At 38.5% G+C, this 17,766-nt stretch overlaps 1 protein-coding gene across 8 annotated transcripts in view; it reads right to left on the bottom strand.

Annotated features, from left to right (window-relative positions):
• Positions 1-17,766, bottom strand: part of phactr4b (phosphatase and actin regulator 4b) — a 33,096-nt gene that overhangs the window by 5,760 nt on the left and 9,570 nt on the right. Inside the window, exons 1-6 of one of the 8 annotated variants that reach the window (XM_079469177.1) lie at positions 13,777-14,020; positions 5,741-5,908; positions 5,045-5,125; positions 3,390-3,851; positions 2,071-2,457; positions 598-729 (exon numbers count right to left, since the gene is read on the bottom strand). In XM_079469177.1, the coding sequence (XP_079325303.1) occupies positions 598-729; positions 2,071-2,457; positions 3,390-3,851; positions 5,045-5,125; positions 5,741-5,908; positions 13,777-13,831 (1,285 nt within the window). In that variant the 5' untranslated portion in view covers positions 13,832-14,020. Of the gene's footprint in view, positions 1-597; positions 730-2,070; positions 2,458-3,389; positions 3,852-5,044; positions 5,126-5,740; positions 5,909-7,905; positions 7,972-13,776; positions 14,055-17,766 lie in introns of those variants that run through there. The other 7 variants (XM_079469178.1, XM_079469180.1, XM_079469179.1 and 4 more) reach the window with 7 other exon arrangements.

The following is a 17,766-nucleotide window of genomic DNA, read 5'->3' as shown; positions in this document are numbered from 1 at the left end:
AGTATGTACATGATGCGTAAATAAAGCTAAACATGCAATCCGCATGTTTAAACATGCTAAGCTTTTTTGTACCATCTTCAGGTAAAGACGTAAGCAGCGCTGCTGACGCTCTACAAATCAAATTCATGAAGTTTTCCCTAAAGCTAAGCAACCTGCGGGCATGTGATGAGGTGGCTTAAATTCATTTTCCAATCTCACAGCTGTCTGTGGATCAACTGTTCCCTGAAATGAATGTTCCAGAACATCTGTTAGTTTGCTGCATCTGCTTTTACATGATAGTCATCGCTGCAGGAAATGCCCTGTGATCAGCTGAAATCCACAGGGGGTAAGCTAGCTGTTTAAGCACCTGTTAATAGTGTGCTAACATGCTGCGTGATAGCTTCAGGGCCAGAAACATGCAGCAAGGACTCATTTGAGAAAAGGAGAGAAAGCTGAGAACAGGTAAGAGAGACCAAGAAAGGCCACGGGGGCTGGCGCAGGTTAGTCACGCTCTCAGGCTGTGCTAGGTGAGGAAGATGAGGCGGGCACGCAGGTCGGCAGACGATGGACCCAAAAGGCCACGGTAACTTTGGCGACAGGCCTGGCTTCGACGTTTACCTGTACGCATGCCTCCTGCCCGCCGGCAGAGGTAAACTGGCAGGGACAGGTAGACGTCATAGTCGCCTTCACGCTTCCAGGAGGACCAGTAAAGGGGTAATTCGCTGCCATCACCCCCATGTAGGGTGGAGGCTGGCAGGGGACAAAAACACACAGCTCCTAGGCGTCAAACCAAAGCTCTAAATGTAAACGTCACAAAGATGGAGAGACTGCACACAGCAGGTTTTTAAATGGATGTGTGAGGTTTCGAAAGGGATGTGCCGGTGTTAACATTTTAAAATGTTTTAAATGTGTCAGTTTACAAAGATAAGCTTTTAATTTAAGCTTAACATTTTAATTTACTTATAATGTTACTCCTGTTGGTAATGTATAAATGTACGTACTGAAAAAGTTTTGTGGAAGAGACAAATGTTGCACTTAACCTTTTCATGGGCATTTTGTTTTCATAGTCAGGCAGATATCGTGATGTATCGTTATAGAATTGGCAAAAAATACATTGATTATCGTAGTATCGTCACATCATGATATCATCGGCATCGTGAGCCACGTAACGCGATCCGTATCGTTTCGTGAGGTACCCTGTGATTCCCACCCTTATGTTTAAACATTAGCCTCAAAAGCCAACCAATATATAACCAAACTCCCTGCTTAGACAATCACAACTTTCAAACCTGCAACAAACAACAAACAACTACAGAATCTCAATTCTCATATAGCATTGGCCCCAGATTTCACTACACAGAAGTAAAAAGTGAACTTCTGTTTCCCTAAGCAACAATCGTCCAATACGTGCTGCCTAATGTGATGAATTATTAGTGCGAATTGTCAGATGCTCTCAAGTGGCGAGATTTCAGTAACAATAGCTGTAACATCCCCTCCTGTTATTGAGGTGTTTTTCATTGATAACTAGGCAGCTGACTTGACAATCATCCGTGATCTGCGACAACAACGCTTTTGAATCCTGGGTTTAAATACATTCCCTATGAAACACACTTGAACAGTCTTAATCAGGATTTTTAGGATTACCTAAAATGTGACAGCCAGGTGTGTTGGAGAAAAGTTGGAAATAAACTCGTTGACCACTTGGAGTAGACGTTTAATACTGAATCACAGTTAAACAAAACCCATGTATTTTAACATTTATTACGATGTAGTGAAATATTAAAGGAAGTATACAACATCAAATCTTCTCAGTAATGCATATGAAACAGAATGCCATGCCTTATGTCTTGACTACATTTTGAAGGAGTGAGTGTTTGATACGTAACTGTTTTTGCGGTTTCTTTTTTGTAAAATTACACGCTTCATCTTTCGAAATGCTCAAACAGATGGTGTGTGCGGTCTTTATATTTACACTGTGAGTGTAAATGTCTGTGAGCTTGCACAAAGATGTAGATGAATTGTTTCTATAAACTCTACATTGACATTTATAGAGGTCATTATATCTCGCACAACATGTTTGTGATCACTTACCCAGGATGGCAGGGTTGTTGGTACGGTTGATTGGCTTGGGCGGAGGGAGGGGGGGCTGTTTGGGGGCATTGCTCATAGTGGACGGCGCTGAAGAGGTGGTGAGGGGAACAGCCCCCTGTGTGCTGGCTCCAGCCGAAGAGACAGTTCGTAGAGTTTTTCCTGCCGTGCTGACAGCGGAGGAAGAGGAAGAATTGGAGGAGGCTGAGGAAGAAGAGAAAGCAGCTGTGGGGTTGTTGACAGGGGTACGGGGCAAGCTGTCGGCACCCGGTTCCGGGGAGGAGGTCATTAACCATTTTGGGGGCATGATTGATTGCTTGGGTGGAAGGGGCTCTCGAAGTGTGTCCCTCAGAACATCAGAGTTAGGAACATAATGAATACTGTCGGATTCTAGAAGAAAAATATAAATATTTAGGAAAATTATTTTAATGGTTTAAAGGATAGTTACACAAAAAGTTTACATCTATCATTTATACATCCTAATGTTAATCGAAATTTGTATATGACTCTTCTTCTGTGTACACCAAAAATATATTTTAAATAATGTCCATACAATGGAAGTCAATGGGATACAAAGTTACTAACATTCTTCAGAATATCTGCAATAGAAAGTCATATGTTTGGAATGACAAAGTTGAGAAAAGGTCGAGAGAATTGTTACTTTACTAGAATGAACAAGTAAAATAATCGATCTGACGGTGTTGAAAATATGTGATACTTATTAAAATGAGTACAGGAAAAATATGATGATATCTTAATCTGCAAAGTTTACTCAATCCATTTTAAATCCTCAAAACTGATGTTTTAAATTCAGGGTAAATTATTTACATGATCTATATTACTTCCATGTTCCTGGTATAGCAAAGATCCCAAGTGTCAGATAAAACAGTGTATCTGTGGGCGAAAGACTCAAAATGCTCATTTGCTTTCCTCTTTGTGAACGACGCAGGATAGAGTATCGCCTAAATAATCTAAATTCAAACTGGATTATCAATCCTAGTGGAGGGACAAAACTGTCTCTAAAAGAAGAGTTTGGGACTAAATGATAATGTTCACGCTGAGGAGGATTGAGGTGACAGCGGTTTATTAATTAGGAAAGAACAAGAGAATTCAGCTTAGCAGCGCTCAGTTCCTAAATAAGAAACTGAGCTGGAGCAGGACCCATGGGAACACAGACACACTGTCTTCATTTGGCCCAACAGAAGAAAAGGTGGTGGAACCATTGAGGAAAAAGACAAGGAATTGTGACTCAAAATGCTTTGTGACCTGCATTTGCAATGTTACTACCAGAGCCATAAACACAGAGAATTGTGACTTCATACCTCGCCGTCCCCTTCCCTCCTCGGCCGACGAGTGGCGGGGAAGAGTCGGCTTCCAGTCCGATTCGGGACGAGTCTTACGTCCATCCTCGGATGGGGCTTTCATTAGCCCAGGTCTTTTATCCAAGTCAGGGTGTAATCTCCCTCCGCGACGGCCATCATCTCCATGCCAGGCCATATTCGATTTCCAGTCCTCAGTCCCTGAAGACCAGCCGCTTCTCCTGGCTTCCCTATTTTCGTCCTGAGTGGGCACCCGGGGTCCCAAAGCCCCGCGATGATCCCCATCAGAGGGGGTACGTCCTCTGCGGTCATCAGGCTGTGGCAGCCAGACGGGATTGACCCTGAATTCTGATTCGGAGGGCGAATGAATCTGCTCCAGACCACCACCAATCCCACCTCCTCCTATATGCTTAGTGTGACCATTCTTCACGTAGGGCATTTTACGGCTTTGGGGCTCAACTGCTACTGCAAAAAAAAAAATTATATATAGGTAAACAAAGAAATTAATAAAAATTATATTATAGTGACCGCTGTGGAAGCTATTCCAGTAATGCACTTCCCCTTTAAGTACTTGTAAACCTCTTATTGTACAAATATTGGTTTCTCTGAGCCAAATGCATTAGCATTTCCATTTTTAACAGAGATTGCATTTACCAAAATCCTCTCAAATGAGATTAAAAAGAAACGTGTTTTGCTTCTAAAGTTTCTTACAAGCTCTGATAAAGTACAGGTTTGTTTCTCGTCGAACATCTCTCCGAGGTTACAGGAGCAGCTCTCAAATAAATAGGCCTTCAAAGCAGCCAGTTCACGGCGCACGACTTTCAAAGCTTACTGCGGTAGGGCACAATTTGCTCCACTTTCGTGTCTCAAGAAAAACTGCATGTCATTTCCTCACCAAATAAAATAAGGCATCAAAATCAAATTTCCTCACTTCGCCTGCCTCAAAAAGGCCAGAATTTGTCTCAGTTTCAAGACTGCTGTCACATTAAGGGAGCTGTGATGATATACAATCTCAAGGAGGCGTCTGTCTATCTCCGTCATGAAGAGATCCGACAGACAATGCATAGCACATGTAGCAAAATAGCTCTGAGGTACAGAGAAAATGTGATTCAGCAGTAATTGATGCCACACATTTTTAACCGAGCAGAAAATCATTCCAAATGTTTGTTTTTCCTTTAAGGCCCCTAGGACTTGTTGACAAAGTCCAGTGTCCTCAAAGACCATAGGCTAATGATAAGAATATTATAGTGAGAAATTATAGGAGCAAACACACACACAAACGGATGTTTCAACAATTTTTGCCTTCAGGCCCTGAAAATAAATATACTTTCGACACTAGTTTATTTATTTGTCTACTAAAAACATCCAAGATTTGGTATATATGCACCACAAGGCAGTTCTGACTGTCTAAATATTGAATAATTCCACCCTGTCAAATAACTTTCATGTTCAATAACATTCTTTGGCGAAAATGACATTTTAAACATTTATAGAATAGAATGTCTTTTTAACAGCAACATTTTGTGTGAAAACTAATTTTTCACACCTTTTTCATAATTTGGCAACATAATGTAGACATTATGCACAATGCAAATATTCAAAAACACAATGCATATGCACATTCTTTTACCAACATGAGCGCATACACAAACTCATACCGTTCTCAGGAAGCTCCTTAAGAACTCCCTGCTCGATCAGTTCCTGCCTTGGTCTTCTCATCGACATCTTTCTTTCCAAAACTGTGAAGGAGAGAAAAATACTACGTAAAAAACTCATATTGATAGATGAGCATCATCGACAACCTGACCTTAAATCATAAAAAAACGATTCGGGATTGTTCACCCAAAAATGTTACTGAACAACAGCAGGATCCATTCACTTCTATTCTATGGATAATGGGTGAAGCTGTTGTTCTGCTACCAACATTTTTCAAAATATCTTCTTATGAAAGTCAAAAATGTTGAGGATGACAAAACTTTACATTTTAAATTAAATTAATAAAAAAGTAAATGACAGAATTTTCATTTCTGGATGAACAAACACTTTAAGCAAATAACACATACATTAAGAGTTTTGGATTAAGGCTAAAGGAAAGCGTTAAACAATTTTGGTACTCTGTCAGGTTAATGTATCCGACCCCAAAGCAAAAGTCACTTGAAACCAGACTAAAGTATATTGAAATTTGATTAATGTTCAAGTTCCCCTAACTGTGTCAGAGAAAGCTAAAAACAACATTTACATTAGCAAAGAAAAGAAAGCAAACACTAACAAACATCAGTGTGATCTAACGCAAAGGAAAGGCTGCAGTTAGATTGATATTTTCCTACAAACACAAAGGTAACAGAACAAAGGACCTTCTGAAGTTTCCTGAAACTGCTCGCTGCTTTTCTTCTTCCTCCACTTCCAGGGTTTGAAGATCTTCCCGAGGGTGGAGAACTTGCCCTTGCGCTTTGGGGGTGGCGTGCCATCACCAGGCGTTCCCCCTTCGCTCCCTGTGGTGCTGTGCTGATGGTCACCTTCATCTGGTGGACAGACAGAGTTTAGAAGTATATCAATACAGATCAGATTGACATCGGACAAAGATATAGACGGAACACTATTGCAAGTCGTAAAAAACTTCACGGTTAAATACTATAGAATAGTTGACCCAAAAATGAAAATTCTTTCATTGTCATTTCAAATGAGGGGGAATAAATAATGACAGAACTTTTATTTTTGGGTGAACTATGCATTTAACATTCACTAATATTTATTATTGTCTGCTCTTGCATGTGAGGTTGCTTGTGTATCCTCATGTCCTTATTCTGAATAAACACGTTTTCATAATTTATATTCATTCATTAGGCACATATGTTGAGCAGTGGGGGAAAATGAAGTTTCAGCATCTGGCACAAGTACTGACAGACTGACAATTTATGTCGGTCAACTTTAATAGAGAACTTCTGGTTTACTAACACAATGATAACTTAAACATTGTGTGTTGTGTAGAGACTTCATGAAAGCGTATTATGTAAAAAAAAATCACATTTGATTCCATCATCATATTGTGCCATCATGCGCTACTGCAAACATATCATCATGTATGCGTTGGATAAGCTGCTCCAACCTCAATATCAAAACATGCTGAGGTTCACAAGAGCGATGTTGTTTTAAACCCCAACGCAGAGTGTTTTCTGGCCGCTCTCGAAGGCAAGCAGATCCCCACAACAGACCTCAATAGCATCTCAGCATGGTGAGCTGGCAAGGGGCCACCACAATCCCGTCTCACACACTCACATTCCTCACAGGCCAACATATTCAGAATCTTACATTTTTTGGCCCCATCAAGGAGGTCCCGAACATAGCTTTAAAGTTTTTCGTCTGCAGGGTTGGACCTTACTGTACTCTTCTGTACTTTCTGCTGTTAAAGAAGCTACATGGGGCTTTACATTTGTTTCCACAAACACGTCACTACATAACAGGGCAATATTTATAGCTGCTAATAACTGGTCAATATTAAGTAATGATCACAAAAATATTTTTTCTATATTATTTTGAATTATAATATGGTTAATTGCTTTAAACAATACTTTTTATTTGTGTGTAAATAAACATTTGGCTAAAATGTGGAATTCTAGGATTTAATAAAAATAGTACATATAAATAAAAAACAATAAAATACCAGAACACCCCCAAAACAAAATGTATTTGATTATTTTCTATAATTTTGTATTGTGTGTTGTTTTAGAAAAATCACCAAATGGAGCCATCTCTCCAGTTTTCAGCTGGTTCAAAACGCAGCATCACGCCTCATCTTCCAACAGCCCAAAAGGGCTCATGTGACACCCCTTTTTCATCTCTCTCCACTGGCTACCGGTTGAAGCCGGATCAGGTTCAAGTCACTGATGTTTGCATACACGACTATCACTGGATCTGCACCGGCATACTTTCACACCCTCCTACACCCCATCAAGAACCCTGCGTTCAGCAAACGAGCGGTGCCTTGTAATGCCTTCTCGTAAGGGCGCTAAATCCCTTTCCCGCTCATTCTCCTTCCTGGTGGAAATTCTTCCCAATGCGGTCCGGTCAACCACATCTCAACCGGTCAACCTTCAAAAAACTACTTAAAACACACCTCTTCGGCGGATACTTGACAGACAAATGAAAAACCCTCTTCTCTCAACAGGTAGTGGTCTAGCTTTTGTTGACACTAGTAACTTTGTATTAGTACCTATTGTACTGTTGCTCTTTGTATGACAGATCGCTTATTGCTCCCCGAACTCTTTGTAAGTCGCTTTGGATAAAAGCGTCTGCTAAATGACTAAATGTAAATGTTAAAATTTTTCTGTAAAAATTTCTTTTTTTGTAAATTAAGAAAAAGTGTTCTTGAATCTTGAAATGGTCTCTTTTTCGTGGCTGTATATACTATATTTATGTTGTATGCTTATGTTTAAACTCTATACATGCATGACATATTTATGTATATATTTAAAACTCTGCGATGTCCCTCACTAGTTCCCCACAAAAAGGATGGATCTACCTGGACTCCAGCTGCCATGGCAACTTTGAAAGCAGCAAGCCATAGACATTCACTTTTTTCCTGCTTGTCCTCAGTATGGAAGAAAAGAAAACCTTGGAATTGAGAGCACAAAAAGAAAACCGTATATCCCCACAGCACCGAACACGACAGTATACCCTGAGGGCCCAGCACATCAATGGTGTGAAGACACGAAATGCCTTCAGCACATGGGACTAATCCAAAGTATGGTCTCCTAATGACACGTTGAGCATCCCAAAAAGGGTTGGATCCATCAGAAGGGAGTTGTTTTAAAGCTGAAAACAGAAAGATGTCAATCAGACATCCACAATCAGAGCCTGAAAGCTCAGCTGTAGTAGTTCAGGTAGCTCAGTTCTTCACACAATGACGCACCCATACGCATATCACCCATACCGAGCCGAGATATTAGCCATTAATGGACCAGTCATCACTAAAAGCCCTTAGATCAGTGAACTGAAAACAGATCCGGAAGACGCCACTTAGAGCGCAGTAAGAGAGGGGTGTTTAAAGACCGATCAGCTCCGAAGCTGTGTGTTAATGGCAGGGAGAGATTCAGATTGCTTCGGACAACAGGAGGGGCGAGGCCTAGGAAACAGAGCGAGGAAACGGCACTCCACCCTGATCACGAAACAGGCAGGGAGAGAGGGGAAGAGAGCAACCCCCTTCCACTGTCCACAGCTGTGTGAAGTGAAAACAAAAACAACAGAATATAAAACAAAAATATGTTTTTGGACAGAGATATGTTTTGATGTGCGGATTAATCCGAATTAGTGGTGAAACGGATCGTTCTCTACAGTTCGGAATGCATATGACCCGCGGATTAACTATACGTTTATGTAGCACACACACGCTCTCAATCTCTCTCTCCAGTATCTGTACAAGTAGAATATAAAAGTGCAATTTTAGAATATTCAGATGACGCTGTCGTTGTCAGTGTTCTTAATGGCAATGAGACCAGTCATGGCCCGTTTATCAATGTCTTTATAAAGTGGTGTGAGGAGTCTTATCTCCCATTAAACTTATCGAAGACAAAATAAATGATTATAGACTTCAGGAAACAAGCTCACCCACATGAAGTTACATCTATTAAAGGTCAGAAAATAGAATAAGTGCAAGCCTACAAATATCTTGGAACTGTCATTGATTCGAAATTGAACTTTGAAGCAAACTGAAGCACTGTGTAAAAAGGGGCACAAGCCTCTGTTTGGTTTAAGTCAAATTGTTAAATATTATTTAAGTAAATTGATTGGGGAATCTATCATCCCCTGTATATCAGACAGTTGCAGAGGATGACTTACTCAATTTTAAATGATGACACTCACCCTTTGAACAATTAAGTTCTACTTTTGCCATATTGAGGTAGATTTGTAGTCCTGTACTTTAGAACAAAGCGGTACAAAAACATCTTTGTGACAGCAGCTATAACTCAGTTGAATAAGGACAGGTTTGAGGAATTTATTGGTATTTTTATTAAACAAACTTATTTTTTAATTTGTATTATGTTAAAGTTCTAAAACACTATAGTATATTATAGTATATTATTCCTGCCTAGTCATGATGAACTGCACACGAATATTTTTTTAATGGTTACAACAGGCGATTTATACTTGTGCTACTACTGTTTGGCCTGTTCTACCAAACTTTAAACCTCTCTAACACCAGTGCTATGTGCAAAACAAGTTAACTTACAGCCTTAACACTAATAATTATTATTGCTTGCTTTGTTTTATAGTAGTCACTGAGAGTAGGCCTATAACCAAATTCAGGCGGCCAAAGCGGAAACTAGTTAAAATGCTAAGAAGCAAACTTGACCAATCTAAATCCACAACAATTATATTCGGTTACGTTATCCCTAATGGCTGGAATACAAGACTTAAAAATCTGAACAGATCTTTTTAAAAATAGACATCATACACTTGCAGACTCTTTGAAAGCTTCAGACAGAAACACGCTAATTGATCAGATATGCAGACTGGTACAGACTTTCTGCAACAAGTCCAGACTGAAAATCTTGGCAAAATCTGCAATGCAATTATTCACATTTCGAGTGACCTGCGCAGTTGACCATCACACACAGCCTTCAGTTGTGGTGGGCTCGCTTTCTACTCGTCTTTCCACATGAAATAACAACAAAGAAATTCCAAATTTGCAGGTTGCACATGCGCGAGTACTTGCAAAGAATGCTCGCACTGTCCAAGGGAGGGTTTATGTAAAAACAATTCAAAGAGTATATTAATAAGTATAGATAGTTTCATTGTTATCTTCCGGTCTGTGTTTGGTTCCAATTTAACACTTTTGATATTTAATTAATATCAATGAATATTAATATTTTATTGTATATTCATTGTATTAAAATATAGTCACGATTATAATTATTAGAATAATTTGACAAATTATAATCACGGATATTTTGCCCAGTGTTGAGATCATTACTCACTGAACTTGAAATAATGAATAAAAAGTTTTAATATTTTAATTAACTACATTTTCCATGATTCCCCTTAAAATTTTTATTTTACTATTTAAAACAGTTTACACAAGCTGCAGTTGCGAGCAGCGTGTTGACTCTCAGCGACTCTCTCTCTCTCATGTTGCGTGCAGCTCCGCCCTCGACGCTAAGCGCCAATCTCAAATGAATAATATAAATGTTTAAACAAATGAGAAAATCCCTGCGAAATAAAATGCTAAAATAATTGTTTGACCTCTATTATTTTGTTTGCATAACTGCTGGGAGCCAAAATTGAAATTCGATGATGATAAATTGCACAGCCCTAGTTTAAATTAAGCTTAACATAGATGCATACCTCTGTAAAGAATCAATAACTTGAGAAGTTTTAATTTAAAACAATTAACATATAATAAAATATTAAAATAAATGGTTATATTATAAACAAACACAGACCTGAAGGGCAAGGTGTTTACGTTCGATGAAAGTGTCTATAGCTTATATAGCATATATGGGTAAAAAATAAATTATAGGTACAGCAGGACAAATTTCTCAAGGGATCTGGCACTACTTATTCCACCGTAATGAGCTCGGCTTACCTTCTATTGGGCAAGTGATTTGAAGGACTCTGAGCTACATTACCTAACCAGACTTCAACAATCAGGCACTTAGAACAGAAAAGTAAGAGCTCCAAACCATTAAAGGAAAGCTCCAGCACATAACATACAGCTAAACAGAACGTTCAAAGAGAGACCAAGATGACAATCTCCTGTACGGGACAAGCAACCACACCACTGTGTGTGGTGTACATTCTTTTAAATAACCAGAGATCAAATAATATAAAAAATAAGAAAGACGTTATAAAGATCCTTATATGCTACATGTTTTAAAGATTCTGCAGGCATTAATTAATCTTCTGCTCATGCAAGAGAATTAATTTGGATGCATCTCTATGCAGCTTCAGAGTAAAAAGGTTACTGTAGTCGTGTTATCGAAAATAAGTCGGGCATGCAGCCTGGAGCAGCCCGTTCATTATGTAATAGTCTGTTTCTTCCGAGAGAAACCATGAAGAGTCACTGCCCTGCTGCTACATACAGTACATTAACACCTCAAGCAAGCACAAGCATTTCTAGACTACACGATCTCAATCCAGACAGCCTCGAACGACAAAACCCTGTAATTTTTTTCAAATTACCCAACAATGGCAGATTAGGAAAACGGATCTGAAGGTGAACGTCGGGACTCAAATCAGCTGAGGTTAAGCTGCAATTGGTGTGGGGTTAAAACACATGAAACTCTTCCAGAGAACTGACATTTTGCATAAAGAATCCGCAAGTGGAATTAATACAGCGTCGGTAGAGGCTACAGTGAGCTGAGCCCATTGAGAGAACAAAGAAGTCTGTATTGTGACATGAAACCTAGCCCTGCTGTTTGGCTGAAAATGGTACAGACTTGATTGCTTCCTCTGTGCAGTCAGTGAATGTCAGCTGTGATTTGTTTCCGTGTTGTTCCATCACGATTGGTGGCATCTTGCACCCTGTACTGTGGAAAAGCAGAATCATTGTGACTCAGGCGTCAGGTTTTTCTGTAAATATACACGATGTTCGGATGTTTTAGGGAAAGCTTTTCACACTACAATTAGCTCAGGATCTTTTCAAACCTTGGTTAAAACTGGGTGAAGACCTGCAGGAGGCATATTTCATATGAGAAAGAAATTGACTGTTTCGGCAGCAGCAACAACAAAGAAACATTATGTGGCTCAAAAGAACATATGTAAAGAATCAATAACTGTTGAGTAGTTTTAATTTAATTTAATATTATTCATATTAGGGCTGTCAAACGATGCAGGATAAACGTTTGTTTACATAATATGTCTGTGTATATTAGGTTTGTATTTAAAAACAAACATGTATGCATACATTTCAGAAAAATATAAAATATATTTTTTAATTAACAATTACTATATTATTTAAATTATTGGTAAATATAAATAAATAGATGTTAATTTTTCCTTTATATGTATACATTTATGCGTTTCTAAATACAAAATTAATATGCACAGACACATATTATGTAAGCACAAACAATTATTCTGGATGAGATTAATCGCGATTAATCATTTGACAGCCCATATTAATGTGCAATAAAACATGAATATAAATAATTGTTAATATAAATGAAGTATAAAATAAACTGTTATATTATAAAATTATCAGAATGTTTCAGCTGGTTGTTCAGCAACAGACGCCCATTCATTAAGAACCTCAGCGATGACCTTCATGTACTATTGTAACATTTAATATTCATGTACTTTGTACACTTGCAAAAGCTAAAAATAATGGGTTAACAGTTTAAGGGTGAAAGGTCAACTGGGCCACTTTAATCTATTCTTTTTTTAGAATAAAGCAGCACAAGGTCGTTTGACAAAGACATGGAGGAAATATCTCAACCGTCAACAATCAAGTCAATGTAGATATTTTGTATCATAAACACACTTTGCCTCAGAAGGCTGAACTACGGTATAAATATATTTTAATAATTGTTCTTTCTTGTTTAACATCATGCTCAAAGTGCAGCAAACAGTGATGATATAGTCCATTCTTTCACAAAGGTAATATGAAAGCATTAGTGGTCCTTAGTAACAGATGAAGCAGTGTCTTAAGGGAGATGTTTGGAGAAGATCCAAAACAGCAGTAATATGATTGTACGGAGATAGACATGACCTCATTTTCAGTAAGTTGTTATATTTAGCAGTATACTGCACAAACATCTAGACATGTGGAGAAACTCTTATTTGAAAAACTCGCATAGCAGTGTCTCGATATCTCAGGTCTGAGGACATAAGGTTGTTCCTGTGATTTCACAGGACAAGAAAAACATTGAAGAATTTCTCCACAGAGCTCTTCAAACTCAAACACATACACCCCCGCTTGCCTTATCCATGTCTGGTTTCCTTCCACTTACAGCTGATACCCACAGCTGAGTCATAACCAGTTCCTGCTGTGCTAAAGTCAAGCTGAGGTAATGCATGCTGTTCACAGCTCTGGTTCAAAAGTTGGCGATTCCTAAAACCAGCATTGAGGCGGCAAAAACTGCCAGACTCTACACAGCATATAAATAGCGCTTGATACATAATATTCGACTCTCAATTGATCTCAATCAAGTTTGATGTTGACATGCTGCTAAGTGAATACTCCAACATAATACACATACTAAACTCAAATGGTGTTTAAAAAGAAATGCATCATTGCAGTGATTCTTGAAGAACCTTCGAATTTGATGAAATGCTGGTTATTAAATGACCTCATAAACAAACTGCCTACCTTTTCGAACAAATATGCCACTGTAGACATTGAAATGCAGGCAGCTCACCCAGTTTTAAAACAAACAATCTTTGCTCAACTCACCCAAGTGTGCGCAGGAGTTTTGAGGAGCGGTCTCTAGGATAAACGCCTGTCCCATGTTCCAGCCCCTGTCCAATCCGTTTGCAACTCCCACCCAGGTGTAACTTGGCACCAGCTCAGGTTCTCCAACTCTTCCAGCTTAAAAGAACCCGTTTACTGTTCCCTAGTATCGATCTCATGACTCTTTTTACTTTCCAAACCAATATTTTACACTTTTCCGTCTTCTTTGAGTTACTTCATGCCAACTGCCCTTTCTCTTGGAGAGACCTCCACTTCAGGAACACTCTCCACCCCCTCTCTCTCCCACACGGGACCCTCCCTCCATCCTACTTTCTCTGCCTCCACTTCAGTGAAATGAACAGCAAAGCAGATCAGAGTTGATGCCGACGGATGCCTATCATTCCTTAAAGCAGAGGTCAAAGTGTAAAATGTGTGTGCGCAGTTGAGTGTGCTCAAATGAAAGGCAGAGGAAAACAGCAAGGGATTAAAGAGAAGTTCTGCCAAGCAAGGAAGAGATGGTATCAGCTGGGTAGACATTTGATTTTACGAAGAACAAAAAAAGGAAGATGAAGTGACATCCAAACATTCATCTAAATTCAGTTTTATCTAAGAAGTCCTTTGTGACCGAAGAAAAACCCATTACGCAACTACTTTCAGATGAAATTTAGAGGCGCTTTAGAGGTGGATATTATGAGCCAAATGTTATAGTATGGTAGGATTTTATTTAGGACAGTAGTGATGCAAGTCATGAGTCATATTGGCTGGTAATGGCTAGGTATAAACAATCAAATTCGTCACATTACGAAAGGTCAGTGGATCTTGACTTCTCTGTATGAAGCTAATAAACACATTAAAAGTCTTCATCCTGAGGAATTCCAGGAATGCCATTTTTATCCAGCAGAGTACATTAGCCGAGAACGAGAATTTGGAAGTATTTTGCTGTAACAGGACTATAGCAAACAACACTCATAATCCCATTTCCTACAGCCTGTGATGATTACTCATTCCACAGCATGTAACAAAACCCAACACCGCTCAGAATTGTAAATTCCACTAATGTGTATAAAAGCTTCCTATACATGATAAATGTTTATCATAGCATTGAATTAATACAAACATTTAAGCTCTCTCTAGGCATTACAGATCGTCTTGATTACAAGAAATAAATTAATCCTTGCCGCCAAACAAGAAATAAGACTTCAAATGCCCACCATATACAATGTGTGTGACAATCAATGGCGCAGCTCCTTGAGTCCATATAACTAGATGCCGACACAGAATCCTTTTATTTAAATATGTTATCTGGTGCACAGATTAAAATACTACACGAGTGATGGTCAAGGATTTGTCTGCGTCTGCGCTGTCTGAGGATAAACACATCAACTTCATCTCTAGAGTTGCACTGAGAGTTTATTTTACGAGTATTCCATTTACTGTTTGAGTACAACTCTAGAGTTTCCGAGATGGGCGGGCCTTACACAATCATCTGGGAGAAGGATTTCTGCTGTGACAGATGATTTACTCGCAATAATTTGCATCATCTTTATTGCCTTTAATTATTACATATTTATATGTATGAATAACCATTTGAAGCATACTGCATTTTTTATACACTGCGAAAATAGCATGTATTTCACCAATATTCCAGAATAGTCAGCAAGCTGATTAGTAAAACTATACTGTAGGATGTACGGTTGAAAACTATTATCATATAACATTTTCCCAAGACACAAGCTAGCATGAATCTGGCGTCCTCCATTCTTTCGGACAACAAAAGCACCTGAGAAAAACCAGCTCGCAATCATGACATCAGAGGTGGGAATTATCAAAGAGCACGTGAAAGCAGCATAAAACTCAAGCGTCTTCCCGACGACAAAATAAAAGTCCTGTTAACCTGAACATTCTGTAGTATTTGCTAAAGGTAATTGTAGTATCCTTTGTGGTAAATCATGGAGAGTATTAACAAATGTAGATGGCCACAGCGTACACTTGGTAAAATGTTTATAAGCAAACCTGACCAATCAGGATTCTAAACAATTATACTGACACTTCAAATGAAATATTTTTTATCTTCGGACAAGCAAGTGAATAACAAATTTATTTGTCTTTAAAGGTGTCTTGAACTGGCCTTTTTTATTATTTGACACTGTTGTCTGACATCTACTTACGATGTTCGCATGGTTTTTACCTTCAAAAACATAATCAATAAGAAATAAGCTATTTCTACCCTGGTTTTGAGGCTGTGAAAGAAGTCCTTACTTTTGCACATATGAAACGGGCCAAGCCACTCCCGAGAGCCCTTCGCTACTGACAGGGTTGCCAGATCTTCACAGAAAACATAAGCTAATAAAGACAAGACGAAAACAAACCTTAAAATGCTAATTGTTTACATATTTTATAAGATGCAACTGACCATTTATTAAGACCTCAGTGCCAAGACTTTTGATATAAGACCAAAAAACAGGCATAAAAACACTTATTGATAACGAACATGGCAACACTGCCGCACATGGCGTATTTTAGTTTGAACTGACAGACAAATAGAAAATTTAGCTGAAAAAAAATCATTGTCAGTTGTCACGTTTTCGCTTCTTTCCTAAAGGAGATAATGTATTAACGAAATGTACTGTAGAAATAACATTGTGAATTCCATGAATGTGATCTACGGTGTATGTAGATTTAAATAGCTCATTCTAAGATCATTAAAACATAATTCATTATGCAAGGTCTTTATACACCTCTGAACACAAATCATGTGCATTATATTGAATTTCTGTTACAGAAATCCTACTAATATTACACACAGCACCTTTAAAACAGATTATGCTGCAATAATCTAAGGCTCTCTGAGCTAAACATTTTATTCCAACAAAAAACGCCTGGGGCTTCGATAAAGTAACAGAGAGCCAAGCACAAACAATCCTTTCTTTTTGTGTTGCAGGAGCTATGAAATCCCCAAAGCATGCTACACTAATGTTATTCTGCGAGACCAGCATAGAAAGAGACTGCTTGCTTGGTCTCTCATTCCATCATTGCAGAGAAAACTTTTTACAATTGATAACAAAAAATTGCCTAAATCAATAAGATTACAAGGTTCCAACTAAACTGTTATGCATAGATATCGCACACTACAGTCAATCAAAGATCTTTGCAACCATTCTACACCAAGCACCACAGTAACCACATGTGTGAATGTATGCTGGAAACAAAAAATTAATCAGAGGATTGAGTCATGGCCCTGCTGCTCTCATTGTCCCAGCGCCACTCCAAAAAGAGAGGCAGAAGAGTGATTGAGAAAGAGCTAGAACAAGAGAGCGAATCTGCTCGGGTCCAAAATCTGTGCTGCTATCGTCTCATGCAGCCAGACTTTTGACTGCAGCAAAAAATCTGGTGATAATTGGAGTACAAACTGGCCAAGAACCATCTACTTATACATGAAGAACCTTCTGACTGATGTCTAATGTGACCAATCACAGTTTGTCTGGTTTGTACGTCCTGTTTAGTTTAAGTAAAGTTGTGTGGAGATAAACGTGCCCATAATAAAAAGTTATGGTGTCACATTGTATAAAAACACAGCAAAACAATGTAAATATACAGAGTAAGGGATGCACGATAATTGGACATTTTAGAAGAACATCTATAATTTTTTGTTGAATAAAAAATATACCAAAAAGTTTGAAGGTTAAATAATCTTTAACATGATTGTCAGGGGACAAAAGAGAACTAACCGTTACCTTGTTTTCTGCACTGAATGTTTTCATATAAAAGCAGTAGTCCACTTTTTGCTTAGGACTTAGAAAATGTTATATTAATATCTAGATACTGTATATCGGCCAATATATCGGTTTTCGACTTCCAATGTTAAAGAATCATCGATTTTCGGCCAATATTTACATATCGGTGCATCCCTAATACAGATATTACATGGATAATATCTGAAAATCCTATTTCAGTAGGATCCTAAATCAGTCCTTTCTGTTTTGCGTGCATTAT

This window comes from Barbatula barbatula (genome assembly GCF_947034865.1).
Source record: "Barbatula barbatula genome assembly, chromosome: 12".
Taxonomy (NCBI): Eukaryota; Metazoa; Chordata; class Actinopteri; order Cypriniformes; family Nemacheilidae; genus Barbatula; species Barbatula barbatula.
This window is presented reverse-complemented; position numbering and strand designations above follow the sequence as displayed.